We start from the raw sequence: 20,693 nt of genomic DNA on the forward strand, positions 1-20,693 counted from the left end.
GGAAAACCTGCTGCCCTCTGCAAGAAATCTGAAACTGGGACGGAAGTTCACCTTTCAGCATGACAACCACCCAAAGCACACAGCCAAAGCTACGCTGGAGTGGCTAAGGAACAAAAAAGTAAATGTCCTTGAGCGGCCCAGTCAGAGCCCCAACCTAAATCCAATCGAAAATTTTTGGCACAGCTTGAAGATTGCTGTCCATCAATGCTCCCCGAGGAACTTGATAGAGCTTGAAGAGTTTTGTAAAGAAGAATGGTCAAATATTGCCTAATCTAGGTGTGCAAAGTTGGTAGAGACCTATCCCAACAGAATCACAGCTGTAATTGCTGCCAAAGGTGCTTCCACCAAGTATTAACTCAGGGGGGGTGGAGACTTATCCAATTATGATCTTTCAGTTTTGTATTTTATATATATATATATATATATATATATATATATATATATATATATATATATATATATATATATATAGTACTTTTCCCCTTAACAGTGTGGAGTATGGTGTGTAGATAAGTGGAAAAAAAAATCTTCATTTGAATGCATGAAACTCTGAGGCACTGACACAACAAAATGTGAAAAAAAGTTGAAGGAGGTGTAAACTTTCTATAGGCACTGTGATTATATATACAAAAAATGCACAGTACTAAAAGCAATACTCTTTGGTCAGAATGCATATCTTCTCTCTCTTAGCATCCTCTTCCTCATTTCAGGCTACCTTAGTTTAATGGAGAATGCAGGATGGACATAGAGGGGTACTTCCTCCAGTTTTTAACACATCACCATCTTTGAATGGTCACTGCTTCTTCCAACCTCAGATGTAATCCCTTCACACTAGAGGTACTTGACATCAGCCATAAAACTCATGAACCTCCATGGCTTTTCCATTCAATTGGACCTTTTCAGGCTGGCAACTCGAGAGAACTGGAAGCCCTGAATGCAGCACAGCACTGCCGATATCTGGCTGGTCAAGGTCTTGTTTGTTTGGATGAAAAGACATCTGGTTGGCCATGATGTCTTGATTCTCTGGATGGAAAATGTACACAGCGTTTGGTGGGAATGTTTCAAGGCTGCTGAGATGATGATCAACCAATTCTTTGCATCGGATGAATTCAATACTTTCAATCTGTAATGCAAAATACAAACTTATCAAAAAATTAATAAGTGCATTGTATAATATATGTTTTATTTTATACCTTCGTGTACACTTTGGTCTTGGACCCAATCTGGTTTAAATCTGTATGGTTCCAGCTTTATAGCCTATAATGATAATCGAACAAACACATTGGTGGACACAGATTTGATAATATAGAAATTAAATACATAAATAAAACAGATTGAGTCTGAAATGCTCATCTTGTGCAAGTTAAATGTCATTGAAGTTAAGATACACTCCTACCTGTGCTTTCTTTAGCAGATCAGTAAAAACAGAGAACCAATCTGGAGCCAACCTCTCCAGCTCCAAAGTTATGATTGCTAAGGCCAATATGGAGCCTCTGAACTGCGACAGCTGGTGGCAGGCCATACAGTGCTGCACCTGCCTGGTCAAGAACGCAGCGTGGAGGGAAGGGTTCTTCTGAACTAGGAGGTCTGGAAGATGGGGTCGGCTGGACATCACCATGGCATGGAACTGGAACACAGAGATTCTCATTATTCCACCGCCTATAACCGCCATCGGCACTAAGCTTGCTATTTGTCTTGTACCCAACATTGAAATATCAGGGCTGTTGGGAAGTCCTCCCTTTTACTATGTGAATCGACCAATCAAGACTGTTATTGTATTGAACAATGGAAGAGGTTTTAACATGGTCTTACTTATCAGCCTGTTTGTAGTTGCCAGACTTGTTTCTCTCATCCTGCTGTCTGTACTGTATTTGCAACATTGTTAGCAGCTTTCTAAAGCTTCACTGTGTAGCAAATGGGCCATGAAGGTTTATGTTAAGGATAATATTGAAAAGGACCAATAAGCTGTAGAGAATAGTTGTAAGAATCTTTTACTATTATGGTCATTTTTAATCTCTTTAGTGACTTCAGATGCCCAGAACTCAACCCACTGGAGGTTCGTCTCAATTTCCTTATGTTTACTTTAGAGTAGGCATTACCACAATAACAATTTGAACACTGTCTGTAACATCTCTTTTTGAACTGAGGAATGTAGTTGTTAATAGGATTTAGACGTGTCTTAGTGCATTCTTGTGTGTAATGTAAAAAAAAAAAAAAATGCTGTTAGAGACCAAGGTGGCTTCTAAACCTTGTTCCGGTGTAATTAATGCATTTATACAGTACGTGGTGCCATAAAAAACAACCCCCACAGTAATTACACTTAACTCTAGATTTCTGGTTTACAAAGAAATCTGATTTTTGGAAGAAACTATATTTTCCACTGAAATGTTCTATTTCTTAATTGTGGTTCAAGAAAAGTGTTGTGAGAAATGCTAGTGTTGCTAGAGATAGTCAAAGAGTCCAAGGTAGCAGACTCAAATAATTTATTTTTATATTTTATTTATTTATTTATTTAAATATTTCACCAGGAAAATATCCCTGAGATGTCATTTTCCCATGAAGATAGGTCTATACTTCAATCTCACGGCCCAATTAAAGTAAACTGGCTTGTACTGAGAACTACCTATCCAATTGCCTTTTTATAAATATAAAAACACAGTTTTGTGCTTTTTCCGCATCTGTTTTATTTATTTAAAGCAGACTTCTGAAATTCCTTGATGTGTTTCAGCATTTCAGTTTTTTTTTGTATTGCTTACAATGTTTATGAAGTCAACCCCTGTTGCAATGTAAAGGTCCCAGTGCAGTTTGTCTAATATGATCCTCTCCATTCTCAGAATTTCAGCTGGAGAACAGTTGCATCCACTCTGCACTGCAAGGTCCTTGATTGACAGAATCACCTATTACACGAAAAAAAAAAAAAAACACAATAAAGCTAAGATTCCATCAAACCGCAGTCTTCTTTTGTATTAAACGCACAATCATAAAATAATCATACTGTACACTATAGTTATGAGTTAGTGATCGCTACACATCGCATTTAAAAACTTACATCATCCTCCTCGTTGGACTTTGCAGCAAGGATCATGCAGGTGATGGCAATACATCGAAGATATTTAAGCTGTGCCTAGAAAATATGTATTTGTATTTAAATACTGTATGAACTACTTTTAACAATTGACATGATAGATCAATCACTATATATCAATATCAAATATGAAAAGACATAAGCAGTAATTGCATTTTGAAATCAGCGGGAGTAGAATAGAATTTTACTGTAGTTACTGCTGTTACTGTAGCAATAACATCAAAAAAATGCATTTAAGAAAGAAAATATAAATAGTGTACATTTGTGATGGAAATGCAATAGGGTTACCAAGTTTCGTTTTTCTAAAAGAATACACTGAACAGAAAACTTTATTTTGCCATTTTGCTACTTAAGCAAAAGCTTTTTTTTCCTGTGGTAAAAATAAAGGTTTATTTACTGTGCCTGCAGTCCAAATGTGCTTATATTTGTGCCATTTAGGAGCAGATTAAAGTTACCTTGCCACTGGAGAATGTCTTTTCAGAATACGTGGGTGATTTTCTCACCTTGACTGATGCCAGAAGTCTGTTGAGAATGCTGGTTGCAAGAGCAAAGGTTTCTGGGTAAAAATGAAAGCGGGAGCACAATTCCAAGAGCCACAAAACCACCTCATCATGCTGTGTGGGAGAGATATCTGTACCCTAATAGGAAAACACAAATAATCTCATTAACAACAATAAAAACAGTACACAGGTCAGAATGCTGCGCAAAACTGAATCATACTTTCACTGAGAACATTCTGCATCACACACCTTGTTTTTGGCTTCTTCTACTGTCATAGTTTTACCTGGAAGCCACGAGAAACAAAGCAATCTGGCTTTACCTGAATCTTGCCATTCCTGAAGACCAATGCCTTCCAGAGTCGAGTTTCCCTGGCCAGGGCCTCTCCTAGCTGGAAATCCAGCTTCTGACTTTCCACTAACCTGGGACACTTCATAACACCTCCAAGACTGGCCAGTTTCCTTTGAGGGCCCTGCTACCTGGAAAATACATTATAGTACATCACAACTAAAATGTAAAAATGTGTGTGTTTTTAGAAAAAATAAACTGCTAGTCAAGTTTATGGGCAACAAATGACGTCAGGTTCGAACCCATAACACTGATGAAGGCCTATGGTTTATATTGTACAGGCTTTGTGTACAATATTTGTTATTTGAAAGTACAGTAAAAAATGTAAACAGTACAATGATGAAATGAGCTTTGCAAAAGCAGAGTAAACCTTATCTATAACCATCGCCCCCCCCCCCCCCCCGCAAATGAAAAACATCACGTCTTTAGCGTCCCCGCTGCACAAGCATTTACTCAAACCAATTTACAATTTTTTATTTATTAATTTTTTTTAAAATGTACAACCTGTAATGGATTGTTAACTGTACTGTATGTAATCCTAAACCTTAATTTATTGACAAATAGCTGAACTTTAAAAGTGCTCTTTAAAAAAAAAAAAAAAAAAAAAAAAAAAAAAAACATGGATTGGGCAATAAAACTTTCGTGACACCCATCTAGGGAAATAATTACTTGATAAAGTATTTCACAATGCAGGGACATTTCAACAAGTACATAATATATACGCTCTGTTAAACTACTGGCATGTTAAAAGTGCGAATTTTGGAATCGTGTTTACTTTTTTTTTTACTTTCAATTTAGGAAAGCAAACAACATTAAAGCGAAGCAACGTAGCCAGAAAATAATATGACGTTAGCTTTTTTTTTTTTTTTTTTGGTTTACAAAACAAAACAAAATGCATAAAAATTCTACATTTAAAATTAAGCAAAAGATAAAATAAAAAAATTAGAATTTGCAAGATTAACTACATAAACCGTTGTCAATCTTTATGTAGTGGGCGGGTCATCCCGCTCGGTGTTCAGAGTAGTTTAATAAATTAATGCAATATTTAGTTACTTTTTAATAAACAAAACTTACCTCCCCGTACAAAAACACGAATAGTTTCTCTGACCTACGGCACATTTAATAAATCCCTTTATTATTCCTTTGGCTTTTGAACAAAGAAAAATTAAATAAAAAAATAAAAAAAACACCTTTGTTGAATGCAAAAGGGGATATTCGATATTTTGTTGTATTCACTTCCAACCGAAAACAGTGGGGTCATCATAAAAAGCGGTCAAAACTATAGCAATACAAAACCAAATGTAAACAAAGGCAGTGCAAAAAAAAAAAAAAAAAAAAAAAAAATATTGAACATATTTTTGGTGTTTTTCTTTCTTGGTATTACAGTATATATACAATTTCAAACCCACAGCTCCTCCTCCAATTCAGCGTCACTTTGGCTACGTGAGTTGTTTGAGGAACAAATGAAGCAGCTGCCATATAAACACCCCACAAAAACTTTTTTATAATGGGTCAGATAGGCCGTGTTAAAGACAGGGGGTGTAAACATTTGCTGCTGGTTTTACAGACCCCCCCCCAAACAGCACTAATCTTGACCATCCAATGTTACTTTTAGTCCAAGCCAAGATTAGTGCTGATCGGTGTCTGAAACCGCTACCAGATATACGTCGGTATTGGTCTCATACGCTTTCTCCACCCCATAATAATAATAATAAAAAATAATAAATAATTATGCATGCTATTGACTTTAATAACAAAAACATATATTATAAATTATGATACTGTCAATTGTGTATAGTGTACTGTGCAGTCTAGTCTAGTCCAAGACTGGCGCTGTCAGTGTTGATGAAAAGTGTCTGTACTGCTTTAAACCGGTGGCTGATCACGTGAGATTGTCACTAGGTCAGACATCAGACATCAAAGAAGGCGTGGTCACTAACTTGAATGATAACCGTATTAACAAATAAGGTGCTGCAAAATTCCACAGTGCACTCCAAGTGACCAATCACAGGCCAGCAGAGGTTGGGCTTTGTGATAGGAGCAGATTTATATAGTTGTGCAAGTCCGACATTTTTTGCTTTTAGCCAAGGGTACGGGGTGGTGTGTTAGGGGGGGGGAAAAAAAAGGAACAAGTTTGCTTAACCTGAAAAAGAACAAAATATATATATATATACACTTACACATTTAAAACATTTAGGTATTTAATACTATCCATACTTTGCGGTCGCTTCTTTAAGTAACCTTTTTGGGAAAAAGTAAGATTAAATCTTTGTTTTATTATTTATTTATAAAGTTTATATTTTGTTTTCATCTTTAAAAACAACTTCACCAGTGGTCTTAAAGGTAAGTTCATTTTGCTGTTTTTAGTTTAAGTACTTGCATATTCTAATGCTTTAGTTAGATTACGGGTGAATCCGCAAACTTAACTAAGTTCGAGCACACTGCGATTGATAGCACTTATTTAAAAACCGACAATGTGCTATGTCATACATCAGTAGTTTAGATTGTATTTGGGTGTGTGTTGGTTGATTTCTTAGATTTGATTATAGATGTTGTTTGAAATACGCTTTCCTCATTCATTCATATGGGTGAGGGCAAGTCGAGACATGTCTGGCATTTAGTTAACACGCAGTCGGATAGGGGACCTTGCGAGTTGGGAAGCTTGGTTCACTCTATTTACTCAAGTCTGCCTGCGAGGATGCACTCCAGATCATGTCATTTTTTTCAGAAACGTTCAAGGCGTTATTCTCAATGTGTCTTTCTCATATTTTTAGATGATTGACGCTGTTGTACCGGGATCTGAAGCCTTGCCCTTCGCTATACAGCTGAAGGCCCTGTTGGATCAAGAGGCAAAATACCAGCCCAAACTGTGTGGCTTGAGGTTAATTGAATCGGCCAACGATAGTGGCTTGAGAATGACGGCCAGGCTGAGAGATTTTGAAATCAAAGATCTGTTATCTTTAACTCGGTTCTTCGGCTTTAGTGCAGAGACGTTCTCTCTTGCTGTGAATCTGCTTGATCGGTTCTTGGCTCAAATGAAGGTAGGTAACAATATGTTACTGTAAACTTAAAAATGGAATTAGTTTACTTATATTGCACAGAGCGGTATTGATATACTGCTATTTTAGTTGGAAGTGGAATACAAATTCAAAAGGCAATATTCAATATTCTCGTTACTATTAAGTCACAGCTGTAAATTGATTAGGACAACTTCTATTTTTGCTGTGCATTGGTTTAGTTTTAACATGTTGATCAATTTCTTTTAGGTGCAACCAAAGCATTTATCCTGCGTTGGGCTGTGCTGTTTTTACTTGGCTGTGAAATCTGTGGAGGAGGAGAGGAATGTCCCGCTTGCCAGTGACTTAATCCGAATCAGCCAGCGGAGATTCACCGTTTCAGACATGATGAGAATGGAGAAAATCATAATAGAGAAACTCTACTGGAAAATAAAATCTACTACTGCCTTGCAATTGCTGAGGCTGTATCACTCGCACATCACTGAGCAATCCGTCTCTGAAAGGTAGGCTAAAATAACCTTGAAGTGTCAACTCTAACACTGCCAATTAAATGTGGAAATAGAAAGTGGTATGTTGAATGGCATTTGAGGATACAAATTGCTTCCAAAATAATTGCAGTTCTCAAGGTGGGAGTTCTGACTTTGAATATTAAACTTTGTGTTTTTCGCCCTGTCTTAACAGCAAAAAGCTGCTGAACGTTGAACGGCTTGAAGCTCAGCTAAAAGCATGCCACTGCTGCTTTGCTTTCTCAAAAGCAAAGGTAAGAAAGAACCAACTTCATTTTCATTTCTGAACTGCGAGTTAATGTAGAATGTAATACTTTTAATATGTAACATGGAAGTAGCTAAATGGTTAATTTTGCTTTATGCTTCTGTCTGTGTTTCCAGCCCTCTTTGCTAGCTCTGGCTATACTAGCTCTGGAGATCCAAGAGCAGAAGCTTCATGAATTGGCAGATTTGTTGCAGAGTCTCCAGCAGCAGTCCAATGTAAGTGTTGTTGGGAACAGGCATGCCTGTCTGAAACTACATACTGCAGAGACTAGTCTGATTACACCCAGGCTTGCCAAGACTTGTAAAATATACCATGCAACTATTTAAGACCTTCCAGAACTTAAATAGATTAGAATAAAGTAGTTCACTTTGGGTAGATACCAAAGCACTGGACATCAATTCCTGATTGTCAACCATTTAATGTCTTCATACACAAGGTATTGGTTCAGAACGGATTGCCTTGGCTGTATTGCACTTGCAGCTCCTAACTTAACTCTCTTGCAGTATTAAAATGTTAGTCTCTTACATTCCTGTTCTCCAGTCTTCAATGCATTTTATAAAATGTTGTAAATTGCGGATAGTGTTTAGCTGATGTATGTGTTTTGCTCTTCTAGATTTCGTGCCGAGAGCTGTTCTACTGGAGAGAGCTGGTTGCTAAATGCCTTGCTGAATACTCTTCACCCAAGTGTGCCAAGCCAAGCAATCAGAAACTGAGGTGGATCGTATCGGGGAGGACTGCTCGGCAGCTGAAGCACAGTTATTACAGGATAGCGCACCTTCCAACGATTCCAGAGACTGCGTAACCAAGAGAAAAGGTACCTTCTGACTCCATTACAGTATGAGAGGTCCAGAGTCATTGGACCAGCTTGAATACCTGGTAATCAAAGTGAATTCACGCTTGCAAGATGTGTATTTAAAAACATTACCACCAACAGTCGTAGTCAACAACAAAAGTCTCATTACTTAACTGGTAATAGTGGCACTATATTAAGTCGGAAGTCAAAGAATAGATCTTCCCCGTTCTCCTGGGAAGTGGAGAGGCTCTAGCGTCTACTGATGTTTTCTGTTCCCAAGCTTCACTGTCCTGCTTGCCAGTTTACCTCATTTTATTCCATTAACTCTTTCCAAACTTGCTCATCTTCAGGCACTATATTGTCTGGGAAGAAGCAGCAGGCGACAGCTGGTTGCTCTGACCTTTTGATTTAGAACTCCTCATACCATAACACAACCTTGAATAGCTGCCAACATCCCAGTGCATTCAGCATTCTCACCCAGATCTTAGCTTGTGTTGCACAAATGAGTACAGGGTCGTGGAGTGTTCTCAGCACTCTACGTGCAAAAAGTATATTAAAACAGTACAATGATTTAAGTTCTTGCATGCAAGAATTACCTAGCAAGTTCTAGCAGGTCCGACTGCAGGTTGAGAGAATCCCTGAGCTGTTCCTCAAGGCTGAACTGCTAGTGATAGGTAGATTGAAAGGTTAGCTGCTGAGCGGTCTCATTTCAGTGCTGTCATTCACTGCATGCTAGATTTGTGGTTCTCATTAAAGAGCCCAATCTGTCCCAATAAAGTGTGCATAATGTTGCATGCATATTCTAACTAAATACATACATGACTCCCTCGTTCTTATTTTGTTGTCTGACTTGTATAAAACAATTGGAAAAACTGAGCTGTGACAAATGGTGCATGTACATTTTACTGCCAATATGATTATGAATTATCAATGATTGAGGAGCACTATATTAAACCTCTTGTATTGATAGATACTGTACTATTTTTATTTTGTAGGTGCTGATGTGGTGGTACTTGATGCCTGAAGAATTAATGTGTTCAAGAAAAACCTCAGATGAAATTGTTAAAGAACAATTTTAGTACAGGCAGATGTTTAGAAATTGCATTTTATTTTTTTGGGATAACACTGTTTATGGGGAAGTTGGTATTCTGGTCATATTTGATGCAGCCAAGAAGTGCTAAAATATACATCCTGTACAGTTATTTTGAAGTGATAACACTGTATAAACCTACAGTATATGTAAAAACACTTCTTGGATAGTGATCTTAAAAGCTGTGATATCCAATGGTCTATATCATGCAAATTTCATGTTCTTAAAGTTGCTTCCTAAAGTTGTTTGACATGGAAGTTTAACTTAAGTGAACTGAAGTTTTAAACTGGTTTGTCCATTTTTTTTTTTTTTTTGCAGTATTTGCACTTTGAGTACGATTGTATTATGCTACAGATTTGGCTACTACCACTAAAGGGCTAAGCATTTTGAACAGCTGTGATGAAGAGCCATTGTATAGATGATGGTTAGACTCTACTACAAAGAGCCTTTCTGTTATGTTTGTATACTGTACCAGCACGTGCTCCATTTTAGCCATGAGCTGTTGTATATATTAGGATTAATTTCATCAATGTAAAAAAAAAAAAAAAAAAAAAAAACAACTCTGGTAATAGCCTTTAAACTATATAATTTTTGAAGAAGCTCGCTGTTTAAATGTAAAGCCTTCATTACATGTAAATTGAAGAACAAGGTTGGTCTTAAATTTAAAAAAAAAAAAAAAAAAAAAAAAAAAGCAGTAAATGGATGAAGTATTTCAGTGTTTTTTTTTCCAGTATGATGTAGTATTTAAGGTTTTGTTTTGCCTTTTTAATGTACGCTTTATTACTGGGGTTTATTTCTTCATGATCTGCACTGCAGCAGATCTAAATGCCACTGTCCTTTTTATATAATTGATCACTTTTAATAACATCAGTACAGTAAAAAGGTCTGCTTCAGTTTAGATCATGAAAATAGACTTGGGTCTTCTTTTTTTTTTTTTTTTTTTTTTTTTATGTATAGCATATTTATTCAGCCTTGTTCTTTGCTTCACTGATTTTTGAAGGCTTATTTTTGTGTATGTTTTCACTTTAGTCAGTGCCATGGTTCTTGGTTACATCGCCTTTTGCACTGATGAGGGTTTAAGAGCAGTAAAGTTATGAACCACCTAGGTCCTCAGTCCACTATGTGGAAGAGGAGGAAGAAGGGTTTTGTGAGCTAAATGATTAGAACATCAGAAACCAAGAAAATTGAACCCAAAACCCTTAAACTTCCACCCTAGGTAGCTGAGCAATCCTAATACACACTCCTACCCAAGGTTATAGTTGTTCGAGTTTTATCTTTTAGGTAAGATATTAAATTGCGATCCTTACAGCAGATGAAATACACCACTCATAGGAGTGGTGTAGTGAGGGGCACAGAGCAGCGACATCTGCTCAAACATTTTCTTTTTGGTGCCCAAATGATTGACAACCTGTTTTCTCTATTTCCTACAACACTACATGTTTTTCAAGTTGTAGGCGCGGCTTAACAGCACCTGTATTTGTTTAACATGAAAAACACATCTTTTAATCACCTAAAATGTTAAGTGGCTCTTAGGGAGACTCCTGTTCAGTTAACATTTTTTTGTTTTCAGTGTATGTTTTTGTTTTTTCTTTTGTTGTTCAATGTTCTTAAGCATTATCATCATATTGCTTATGTTGAGGTGCAGTGATGCCTCTGTAAAGCTCATTTAAACAGTGATCTAGATCATGGTAGTCACACCAGACTAGCCTAGAGTGTTTAAATTTTTTTGTACCCTACGTTACCGCTATCAAATTTAAAGTTAGAGGCATATTTTAGGTTATTGCAATTAATATCGTATTAACATTTAGAAGTTTAGGTACATTTGCAGGCAGTATCTCTCCAAAATTGCCCCCCCCCCCCTTTTTTTTTTTTTTTTTGTTTTGTTTGCCTTTTGGTATAGAATAGAATGATGAACAGTAAATTGATGGTTTAACCAGAAATTGTTCAAAGCCATTTTGTATCAGTCACTCGAAATACTTTTACCTGAAATCTGGCTTTACAATTAAGTTAATGTTTTTTTTTTTTTTTTGTGGCTCCTACTGAGTGAAGAGCATTTTGATAGTTAAGAAGTACACCCACAAAGGCATGAAACTGAAACTATGTATGCTTTTGTTGTGCCTTGATGTTGCTGAAATTCCTTTTAAATACAATTTAAGATTAAGACAAATAGAAACAATAGAAAGCTGGTGTCTTGCTCACTTAGAAAGACGTGCAATGTTGAATTTCCAAGCTTTACGCTTATAGTCCGCCAGCTGAGAAATGTGGCAGACTTGTGGGAAATTACTTGTTTTCAGGGTAAAGACTGTCATGAACGAAGTATTGTTCACTTTTTTTTTCTGTATGACCTTTCAATAAAACTATTGAAATGTGATCCCTTGTTTTATTTTCCTCTGATAGGAACAATTGTGATGCCTACATGGAATTTAATCATATAATTATTTTAATGAAATTGGATCATGACCTGACCTATAGGAAATCATTTGACACCTGAAAAGATGTTTAAACATCTGGATATGTTTTAAACAAAAAACAAACAAACAAACAAAAAAGTTTCAAATAGTTTAATGTAAAATACATCAGACTGAACCAAGCTAAGACTGTGACTTTAGCTACAATCTGAATTATCCGGGGCACCACAGAAGCAGTTACTGGTAAGTTAAAGGAGTTCTCTTTTTTATTAACTCCCACAGCTTAACTCAAGAGTTGGTCTCAAGGTCACTCGATCAAATATTTCACCAGGAAGCTCATGGAAATACTTTGGATTTAGTTTTTTCCTGGTAAAATGTTTAAAATGCAAGAAGTACTGCAGACCTGTGTGGTGTAACTCTGAAAAGGGTCACTGTACAATAATGAGCAGCTAGTGTAAGTATTTCATGTTTTAAATCCTTGGTTCTCACCAGTTATATTGCACAGCTGTATCCTGAAAAGTCACCTGTGCAGGAAGTGGAATGATTCTCTGTTTTCAACCTCAAAGTATACCAGCACAACTTGACACATTTAAGATACCCTGTAAACCAGTATTTAAGAAAAAAAAACGGAATATAAAACGAACACAATTCACTGGTACAGTGAGCACATGATGAATACAAACCAGATCAGCCGAATCTACACATGTTGCACTTACCTGCAACTCTGCTGTTCTTAAGGTTGACTGACTTTGGGGAAGTTAGTACTGGGAAGATTCAATACTGCGCTGCAGGGATGTTTGATTGATCGACTCCCTGCTAACAGTACTGTTTGGTTCTGCTTTTCTAAACATCTGTTTATTATTTCAGAGTAGACAAATCTGACAACGCAAGAAGCCAAATTAGTCTTTGTACCAATGAAAGCGCAAGACATCTTTGTAAGCTAAAATGCAAAATTTTAAACCTAGTAACTAAAAGTAAATTACTACAAACTTAATCTTTATTAACTTCCATACATTTTTCTTTGCTCCACAATGTGGTTGGACATCTCATTTATAACTAATATTCCTCTCTGAAGGTAGTTTCAGTCAATTTCCAGTGCAACACATATTTAATAACACCTGCTGAGCCACGCATTTAACAAAACTCAGGTGAATCAGTAAAACTTAAGTTTAAAAACCTGTGGGTCAACAGGAAGAAGTGGGTTTATATGTGGTTGCAATGAAATTCTTGCACCAACAGACACACGAGACCCAGAAACCACAGAGGCAGGCTAGAGTTGCTAGTAATTTTGCTTTAATGTCTTCTGAAGCTGTCTGTTTAATGACACCTACAATCATTAAAGAGGTAAAAGAAAGCATCTACATTCTTCACCACTCATCATTATGCTGTAGATTAGTTTGTTTGTGAAACATGTTTTAAAGCTGCAAGTTACCCAGTGTCCACACAATGTCCTAGACTGAGAGTTGGACTCGCAAGTGTCCACCTCCAGCGTAGTTCCCAGAAATATCGGCACCGCTGAAGTCGAAACCAGGATTCTGTGTAGAAAAAAAAGACTGCAATAACAAAAAAAGCATGTTCACAAAAATAAACTGTAAAATCCCTTACATCTGGCATAGATAGGCTTATATATCTTACATATGCATGAGACAATATTATAATTCACTAGTAGAATCTCTAATAGATAGATTTCTAATAGAAATTGGTAAATTAGAACAACCGTTCTCAACATGACTTTCCCTATAATGTAATACTCATTAATTTTGTAATATATATATATATATCGAGTATATATATATATATATATATATTATATATATATATACGTGCAGGTCCAACAAAGTAGAAGTTATCATAGTTGAACTATCAAAGGGGATTCTTTAATTCAACTCTAAGTCAATGAGAGTTCAGTTCTCAAGAAACCAATTAACTTATTTGTAAATTCCTATTTATAGAGCTTTTTGTATTTTCTTTATTTACAATTAATTTGCATATATTGTGTATGTGTATTTGTTTCGCGCTTTGTATTGCTTGTAATTTCTATACTTTTATATTTTGTTTAATTTTCTGTAAGTCGCTTTGGATAAAAGCGTCTGCTAAATAATAAAATAATAATAATAATAATAATAATAATAATACTAATAATACTATGACGTATGAAAGTAAAAACCCTGCCTTGAAGATTTCTTGTCCTTTCACAGAAAGTGATATTTCTTTGCTGCTCAGATTACATTTGATTTCTTTGGAAGAGGTTCCTGGGGGGACATTAACTTCAATATACACGTCCTCCTTGGTTTGGTACCACAGAACCCATGGCGTTTTACAAGGAATCACACCGCTTCTTTCATCAAAATATGATTTTTTGTTTTTGTTTTGCCAATTATCTTTAAACGCTGGAACCCAAATATTCCGCTTCCTAAAAAGAAAACCTAAAAAAAAAATATTAATCAGTGACTCGGTGCAATCGCTGGAGATTGTCTATCAATTTGTTGAGTCGATTATGACTGAGAAAACTTATATTCCACTTTCTACTTATTTGTAAATATTGTTTCAAACAGACGTTATAGCGTGATGACGTAATTCACAAGCGTCTGACTGTCGCATGAATGAACTCGTCACGTGAAGCTCCATTTTGTACAAATAATTTGACTTCTGCAACATTCATGGAGGCCAGACAGGAGCTTTGCAGAAAGTGGTATTGTTTAGTATTGTAATTACATTCAAATGTAAGGTCGTTTATATTTCAACTGTAACAGTACAGAACGGTTGCATTACGTTTGACACGTTTTCACATAGTTTTACATTCTGAAAACAAGTACGTATATTATAAAATAAATATATGATATACATAAAATAACATGTTTACAGGTCTGTGTTTTTGCTTTTTTTTTTTTTTTTTTTACACAGTTGAAGAAGCACATTTGTTCGAAAAGAAATAAATGGAAAGAAAAAACGAAGTAAATAAAAAGGCCACGTTTATAAGATCTACTTACACCACCCAGCGGTAAAGTAGAGGTAGTGCATTAATGTATTTCAGTGAGGAAAAAAGTGTCCCACTTATTCCAGAAGTTTTATGTCACCAGATATTTTGTTCCATGGGTTGATAATTGTAACTGTTGTCAAAGAGCCAGCTGTGCTGTGTTTTTAAGACAGTTATTGATAGGTGATAATTGGTGGAACAGCTTTACTGAAATGCCCTTATGGTTCATTGTGGGACATGAGGTTTGCATTCCACTGAGTGGTTACAGTGAGTTACACATACAGTGTTTGTGTCCCCCAAATTCTAAAATGATTACCTAAGACTGAAGTGCTGTTCCTAGCTGGACCTGAACCCTTTTTTAATTTACAGTGTGTCCTCCCTAACTGTGGCAGTAGGCCAGATGATATTCTGGAGTAACCTTGACTAATTAAAAATAATTTCAATAGGAAAACCATCACAACCTCACCCTTAAACTTACCTTTTCAGTAGTTTTTCCATTAGTTGAGTTATGTAGACAAAATGGTATAACAGCTATACACTGGAGTAAAAAATTAGGTCAGCATCTTTGCTGCCAGTAGTACTTCATCATAAACTTAAGACTAGGCATTGGCAACTGCTCTGTGCTTAAAGGTACACACTAGGAACTTGCAGAGATAAGTCTGTTTGATTTTATCCCCACAAAGGCAGTACATATTGTAGCGTTCCCGGTTCCCGCAAGGCAGGCTCCTCACACAGGGCAAGGTAATCCACACACAGGCGGAGGGCGGGCACGAACCCAGGACCTCTTGCCCCTAAAGCATAGCGCCGATACCGTTGTACAAAAGAGCCGGCTCCCTTCCAAGGAGCGTATATCGGGCTTATGTCTTTGTATGTGATTACGTCACCTACCAGCCCTGCTGCTGCCTTCCCCGTGCACGCTACAATATGAATATTTCCGAGCGAGAGGAGGTCCGATTTAGTTTTTTTATTTTTATTTTTACATGTCTACACTATTATAGAAATGCTGTATAGATTCTACAAAGCAAGAGAAATAGATTAGATAACTGATATTTGATACTTCACACCAAGTTGTTCTTAAACATACTGGAAAAAGATACTTTATTAATGGAATATTTATTAATATTTTCCACTATCGTCAACTTTTCTTCATGCTTGTTTACAACAGTACTTAGATGGCAGTGTTGCTCCAGGAATCTGCTCTTGCTAAACATGTAGCTTGTCAGCCAAACTCACAGCACACCATGCACAAATTAATATGACAGTTAGTGTTAAAGAGTATTCATCTGGAACATGTAAAAGATCAGACAATAGCTTTTATAAGTTTACCAGTTCTTGTGACTGATGAAACATGTTGTATGTTATTAAAGCGTTTAAATGTTTTAAAGCATGCTTTCAGATGCTGATCCCAGAAGTTTTAAAAATCAAACAGCATGTGGCTGAGCTCAGGGCAGAAATGGTCTTGTCCTTCTAGGTACTGCAGATAGAAATAACTGCAATGCAGAAATTAGAAAAAAAAGCCTTTTTGATCTCACATACATTATTGGATTCAACCATATTCTGGTCTCATAAACACTACACTATGCCCAGAAATAGATTTTTTGTTATAATGGGAAACTATTTATTTCCTATTTATTGCTATGATGTCTTGGATTCTTGAGCAGGGGATACAGTAGTGTAAGCAGTGTCAATGTGTGCTTCCCCTCATGCAGACCACAGACCTACCCTTCAGGGGACCAATGTCAACTGTGGCAAATTGTGTGCCACTTTGTATTAAGGATTGAGGCTCCTATACTCGCTTCAGTAAGTCAAGATTCAAACCCAGGTTTCTCCAGCCAAAAGTTTTCTGATTGTCCCACTGACACCCTGATTAGCTATTTCTAAAATAATGTAAACCAATCTACAGCTGTTGCTTTTAGCCTGGAGGCTGTCATGCTTTAATAATGATGCCCTGATGCAAAGATGCCTGAAGAACAGGGTCTATCCATTAGTGGACCCATACAGTTTTAATGAAGAGTAATGTGAACAAGAGCATTGGCACTTTAAAATGCATAGTGTTGCTCTTATGATTCATAGTGATTTAGGGTTTTGACAGTGACACAAATTAGGGGAGATGTGTAAGAGTTTTCATGTAGAGAAACAGGAAATGAAATCCCACGGTAAAAAAAAAAAAAAATCAAGCAATTACTTCTATTAAGTACTTTCTAGTTTTATAACACTCAAATACTTTATCGATGCTGGAGTTAAATATTGCCTGTGCATAAGTAATATACAGTTTGAATAATCTAAATCCTGTTCTGGGTATTAGCTATGAAATATGCAATACATCAATATTATTACTCTGATAAGCAGAATACATAAGCATAATAATATGATCGAGATGGATAGCACACACACAATGGCATGTAAAATATGTATGACACCCATATGATTTACTGTTTAATGTCATTCAACTACATACAACTAAATACATATAAATAAATGGTCCAAAGACTCTAAAGGTTAAAAATGAAACAGAAAATATTCCACAGGGATACAGAAGATGTGGAGGCATGCAGAGAAGAGACAGGCTAATTCATTTGGAAGCACTTTGTCGTTCTGTATTGTAACCACCCAGGGTAAGTGTGCACTGCTTTTGATATTGCAGTGCTTTTTCTTTTCTTAGAAAATGCCCCAGGATGACTCCCAACATGCACCTGATGCACCAGGCTGCAGTGTTACAACAAAAAAACAGCTTCAAAGGAATTCATTGTTTTTCAGTATTATTTTGCATCACCATATTATGCAAAAAAAACATATACCCACTGTTTCCTTTAGATGTAGGCTTTCAATGTGAACTGAACATCGAGTAGGCACATTCAGTGGTAAGGTTTCAACAGTAGCCATTGCTTCAAGTTACAGCACAAAACATCCAGTACTCCTGTGAATTCAGATGGCAGCATTCTATTTTAAACTACAGTTGTAACACAGCTACAGGTGTACATGTAAAGACTAAAAGCATTAACTTGTAAAATGACATAGGTAGTTAATTAATGACTATAGCTTCAGGTCCACTCAGTATTCACAAAACAAATATTACTTTTATAAATACATATGGCAATAATAAGTAAACTCTTATTCAAGTGAAATTAACACAGGACCTTTTTTTGAAGCAAATAGAAAAGCATATTCTCTAAATGAAATAAAACCTCTTTAATGGTAGAAATGTTTTGCAGGAAGGAGGCATTAGTGAAGATTTATACTGTCAATATTATTTTCTGCCTTACCAAAAACCTTTTCTTCACACTTGCTTCCAAATAGACCCACTGGAGTTTCTGTTTTTATTTTGAAGTGTTGCTATAAAATGTTAAGAAACATTTTTCTATTAGAAACTGATCAAGCCCAATCCTTTTGTGCTGCTGCAGAACATTTCAGCTGCAACCAGGAGACCTTCACAATAGGTGACACTGTGTGGTTAATTTACCTTGCTTTCTTTAAAGGACAAGTCTCCCCTCCAGTTTTGTTTATACGTGCATCTTAACCTACTTTCCTTCCCATTTGTCCATTGAGAGTCGTGAGTCTCTTTAAAACCACCAACCTGCCTTGCTTACCAGAAACCAGGCCAATCAATAGTTGCCTTGCAAGTAAAGACTTATTATTTCCTGTTAGTTGCAATGCTTCTGTCTGTTCCAGGACCTTTAGAAAGGAAAAGGTGTTGTATGGGAACAATGCAATATATTCATGTTAAACTTCATTGACTAGAATGGGGGAGTCTTAACATTACTCATGTTACAAAGATTGCAGGTACACATCAACAATGTTTAATGCAATGTGTTTGTGGGAAATATTCCTCATTACTGCCTTGTCAAATTTCATTGGAACAGGGCTATGTTTTGCAGAGGGTGGACATTTCTTTTAGACTTGAATAACTCTGTGTGTATCAGTTAGGCATGAAAATAGAATAAAAAAAGTCTTGCAGGGGTTTGTGGGTTGTGTTTTTACTATTGCGTCCATTATCTGAAAACAACAGTGAGCCTCTTTCCAATGAGAAAGTTACAGGTTACTGCAACTTAACTGCAGTACAAGAATGACCTATTGTTGCAGCACAGCTGCTGGCTGTTCTATAACCTTCACTTGCCAACCGCTTTCAAATGTGCAGCCAGCTGCCTGATTGATTGGAAAGGATCTGTTATAATCCTCAATTGTGTCCCAAGAGAAATTTTAGCCCATTCCATAGATGATCGAAACTTGGATACCTGACTGCATCTTTAAACAGCATTGAGATTGGAAGTCATTTCGACCTTCTGCTTTGCTGCAGTGTGCCACAGATGGAGTGCTTGTGAGGGAAGCAATGAACTCCCTTTCTCAAGGAGCTTGTGTGGTCCCCAGAATGATAGCTCTCTTTTAACGCCTTTTAACACTGTAATTATATTGGAGAAACATCTGAAACCTTTTGCTGTGGGGTCTGCTTTAAGATGTCCTTTCCATAAATTATGAGCAGTTAGTGTCCTGCACATATAACCTTGTGACAGAGCAGAGGCCCAGCACATTAAAATATATGTTTTTATGGCAGGCAGCTCAGGAGTGGGGGTGGTGGTGGGTGGCCAAGATGGCCACACTCTGCACTGCCACATGTTAATTAAGGTAATTGGTTCAGTGTGGTGTCTTTCTGGGGTGGTTGATTATCTGATTGATCAGCCCGAGAATGCTAGGCATGCAATTCCTGGTTGGCTGATCAGTCAGCCAATTAGCCACCTGAGAAGACATGTCAGGATTTGTTGCTTGTTTGTGCAGAGAAGGATGAGCACAGTGCAAAGAGGAGTCTGGGCGCAGCAGGTTGTGATTCATGTGTATGCACTGAGATATGTGCAGATTGGGTGCTGCTTTTGTTTTGTTGGAGAGTTAAAGAAGAGCTGAATCGCAGTCTTCCATGTCTGGATTTGCTATTTCAGTCTTGACCGAGATGCTACTACACCACAAACCTTATCTACTGAGAATAATACATTGAATCACTGCCAAAATTCTAGGGTCCCTATCACTTTCAGATGCGATTTAATGAGCCATATAGAATATTACTTACCCTGGTTCCATGAACATAATTGCCTTCTAATGTATACCATCGAGCATTGTTTGGTGTCACAAACCACTCTGTGTGTGATCAGCCAATCATGGAATATTAAAAAAAAAAAAAACACATTACATTTCCCTGCAATAAAGTTTTATACATTTATCAACAGATTTTAATTGGTGAGACAGCTTCTATTTGGCAGCACCCCGCTGACAGCAAGGTAATTAAACATTCGCTCCCAGCTCTGTCATCTAATTAAATTGAGGTGCTAATTAACTTGGGATCTAAAGATTCTGACCGGTGGGTAATTGTAAACAAGGAATAATAACGCTAATTATTCTCGGACATTTGAAATTTCCACAACTTCTGAAGCTCCTCTTCTAGTCACACGATCCATTTGTTAACCTTTTGTGTTGACGATATTTGTAAAAAAAATGAAAAATAATAAAGATATGAAAATGGTCTGGTGTTACACATGCAAAACTAGCAGATCTGTCAAGGTTTTTTTTTTTTTTTACTTCGAGCTGCCTTTTTAATTGGATGTAACAGTTTTTTTTTTTTTTCATTTTAGAACCCGGTTCAAAAGATCACCGAAACATTTGTTTCAGAGTACTTTAAATGCGACACTAATTAGCTTTGGAATTGAAAATTCAAATAAAAAA

At 36.6% G+C, this 20,693-nt stretch overlaps 2 protein-coding genes across 5 annotated transcripts; one reads left to right on the top strand and one right to left on the bottom strand.

Moving 5' to 3' along the window:
- Positions 1-560: 560 nt before the first annotated feature.
- Positions 561-5,605, bottom strand: LOC121297627 (cyclin-I-like). 3 transcript variants are annotated; one of them, XM_041224086.1, is made up of 7 exons: positions 5,006-5,605; positions 3,906-4,062; positions 3,589-3,723; positions 3,050-3,124; positions 2,757-2,897; positions 1,539-1,627; positions 561-1,123 (listed from the first exon to the last, which is right to left on the bottom strand). In XM_041224086.1, the coding sequence occupies exons 2-7, from the start codon at positions 4,017-4,019 to the stop codon at positions 886-888; spliced, it is 792 nt and encodes a 263-aa protein (XP_041080020.1). In that variant the 5' UTR covers positions 4,020-4,062; positions 5,006-5,605; the 3' UTR covers positions 561-885. The 3 variants fall into 3 exon arrangements, with proteins under 3 accessions (XP_041080020.1, XP_041080018.1, XP_041080019.1); XM_041224084.1 differs by having other exon boundaries at positions 1,397-1,627; positions 5,006-5,302; XM_041224085.1 differs by lacking the exon at positions 3,050-3,124 and having other exon boundaries at positions 1,397-1,627; positions 5,006-5,386.
- A 424-nt stretch (positions 5,606-6,029) lies between these two features.
- Positions 6,030-11,973, top strand: LOC121297182 (cyclin-G1-like). 2 transcript variants are annotated; one of them, XM_041223291.1, is made up of 7 exons: positions 6,031-6,274; positions 6,706-6,972; positions 7,198-7,451; positions 7,630-7,708; positions 7,836-7,934; positions 8,333-8,533; positions 9,508-11,973. In XM_041223291.1, exons 2-6 carry the CDS (start codon positions 6,706-6,708, stop codon positions 8,519-8,521), a joined length of 888 nt encoding a protein of 295 aa, XP_041079225.1. In that variant the 5' UTR covers positions 6,031-6,274; the 3' UTR covers positions 8,522-8,533; positions 9,508-11,973. The 2 variants fall into 2 exon arrangements, with proteins under 2 accessions (XP_041079226.1, XP_041079225.1); XM_041223292.1 differs by lacking the exon at positions 7,836-7,934 and having other exon boundaries at positions 6,030-6,274.
- The last annotated feature ends 8,720 nt before the right edge of the window (positions 11,974-20,693 follow it).

This window comes from Polyodon spathula, chromosome 22, assembly GCF_017654505.1.
Source record: "Polyodon spathula isolate WHYD16114869_AA chromosome 22, ASM1765450v1, whole genome shotgun sequence".
Classification (NCBI taxonomy): domain Eukaryota; kingdom Metazoa; phylum Chordata; class Actinopteri; order Acipenseriformes; family Polyodontidae; genus Polyodon; species Polyodon spathula.

Excerpts from the sequence above, each read along its gene's own strand:
- LOC121297627 (XM_041224084.1), bottom strand. The coding sequence starts at position 4,019 with ATGAAGTGTCCCAGGTTAGTGGAAAGTCAGAAGCTGGATTTCCAGCTA. Across the intron at positions 3,724-3,905 it reads TCAGGAATGGCAAGATTCAG|GGTACAGATATCTCTCCCAC; the intron begins GTAAAGCCAGAT and ends TTTTCCTATTAG. Across the intron at positions 1,628-2,756 it reads GGGTTGACTTCATAAACATT|TTCCATGCCATGGTGATGTC; the intron begins GTAAGCAATACA and ends TCTGTGTTCCAG.
- LOC121297182 (XM_041223291.1), top strand. The coding sequence starts at position 6,706 with ATGATTGACGCTGTTGTACCGGGATCTGAAGCCTTGCCCTTCGCTATA. Across the intron at positions 7,452-7,629 it reads GAGCAATCCGTCTCTGAAAG|CAAAAAGCTGCTGAACGTTG; the intron begins GTAGGCTAAAAT and ends CTGTCTTAACAG. Across the intron at positions 7,935-8,332 it reads GTCTCCAGCAGCAGTCCAAT|ATTTCGTGCCGAGAGCTGTT; the intron begins GTAAGTGTTGTT and ends TTGCTCTTCTAG.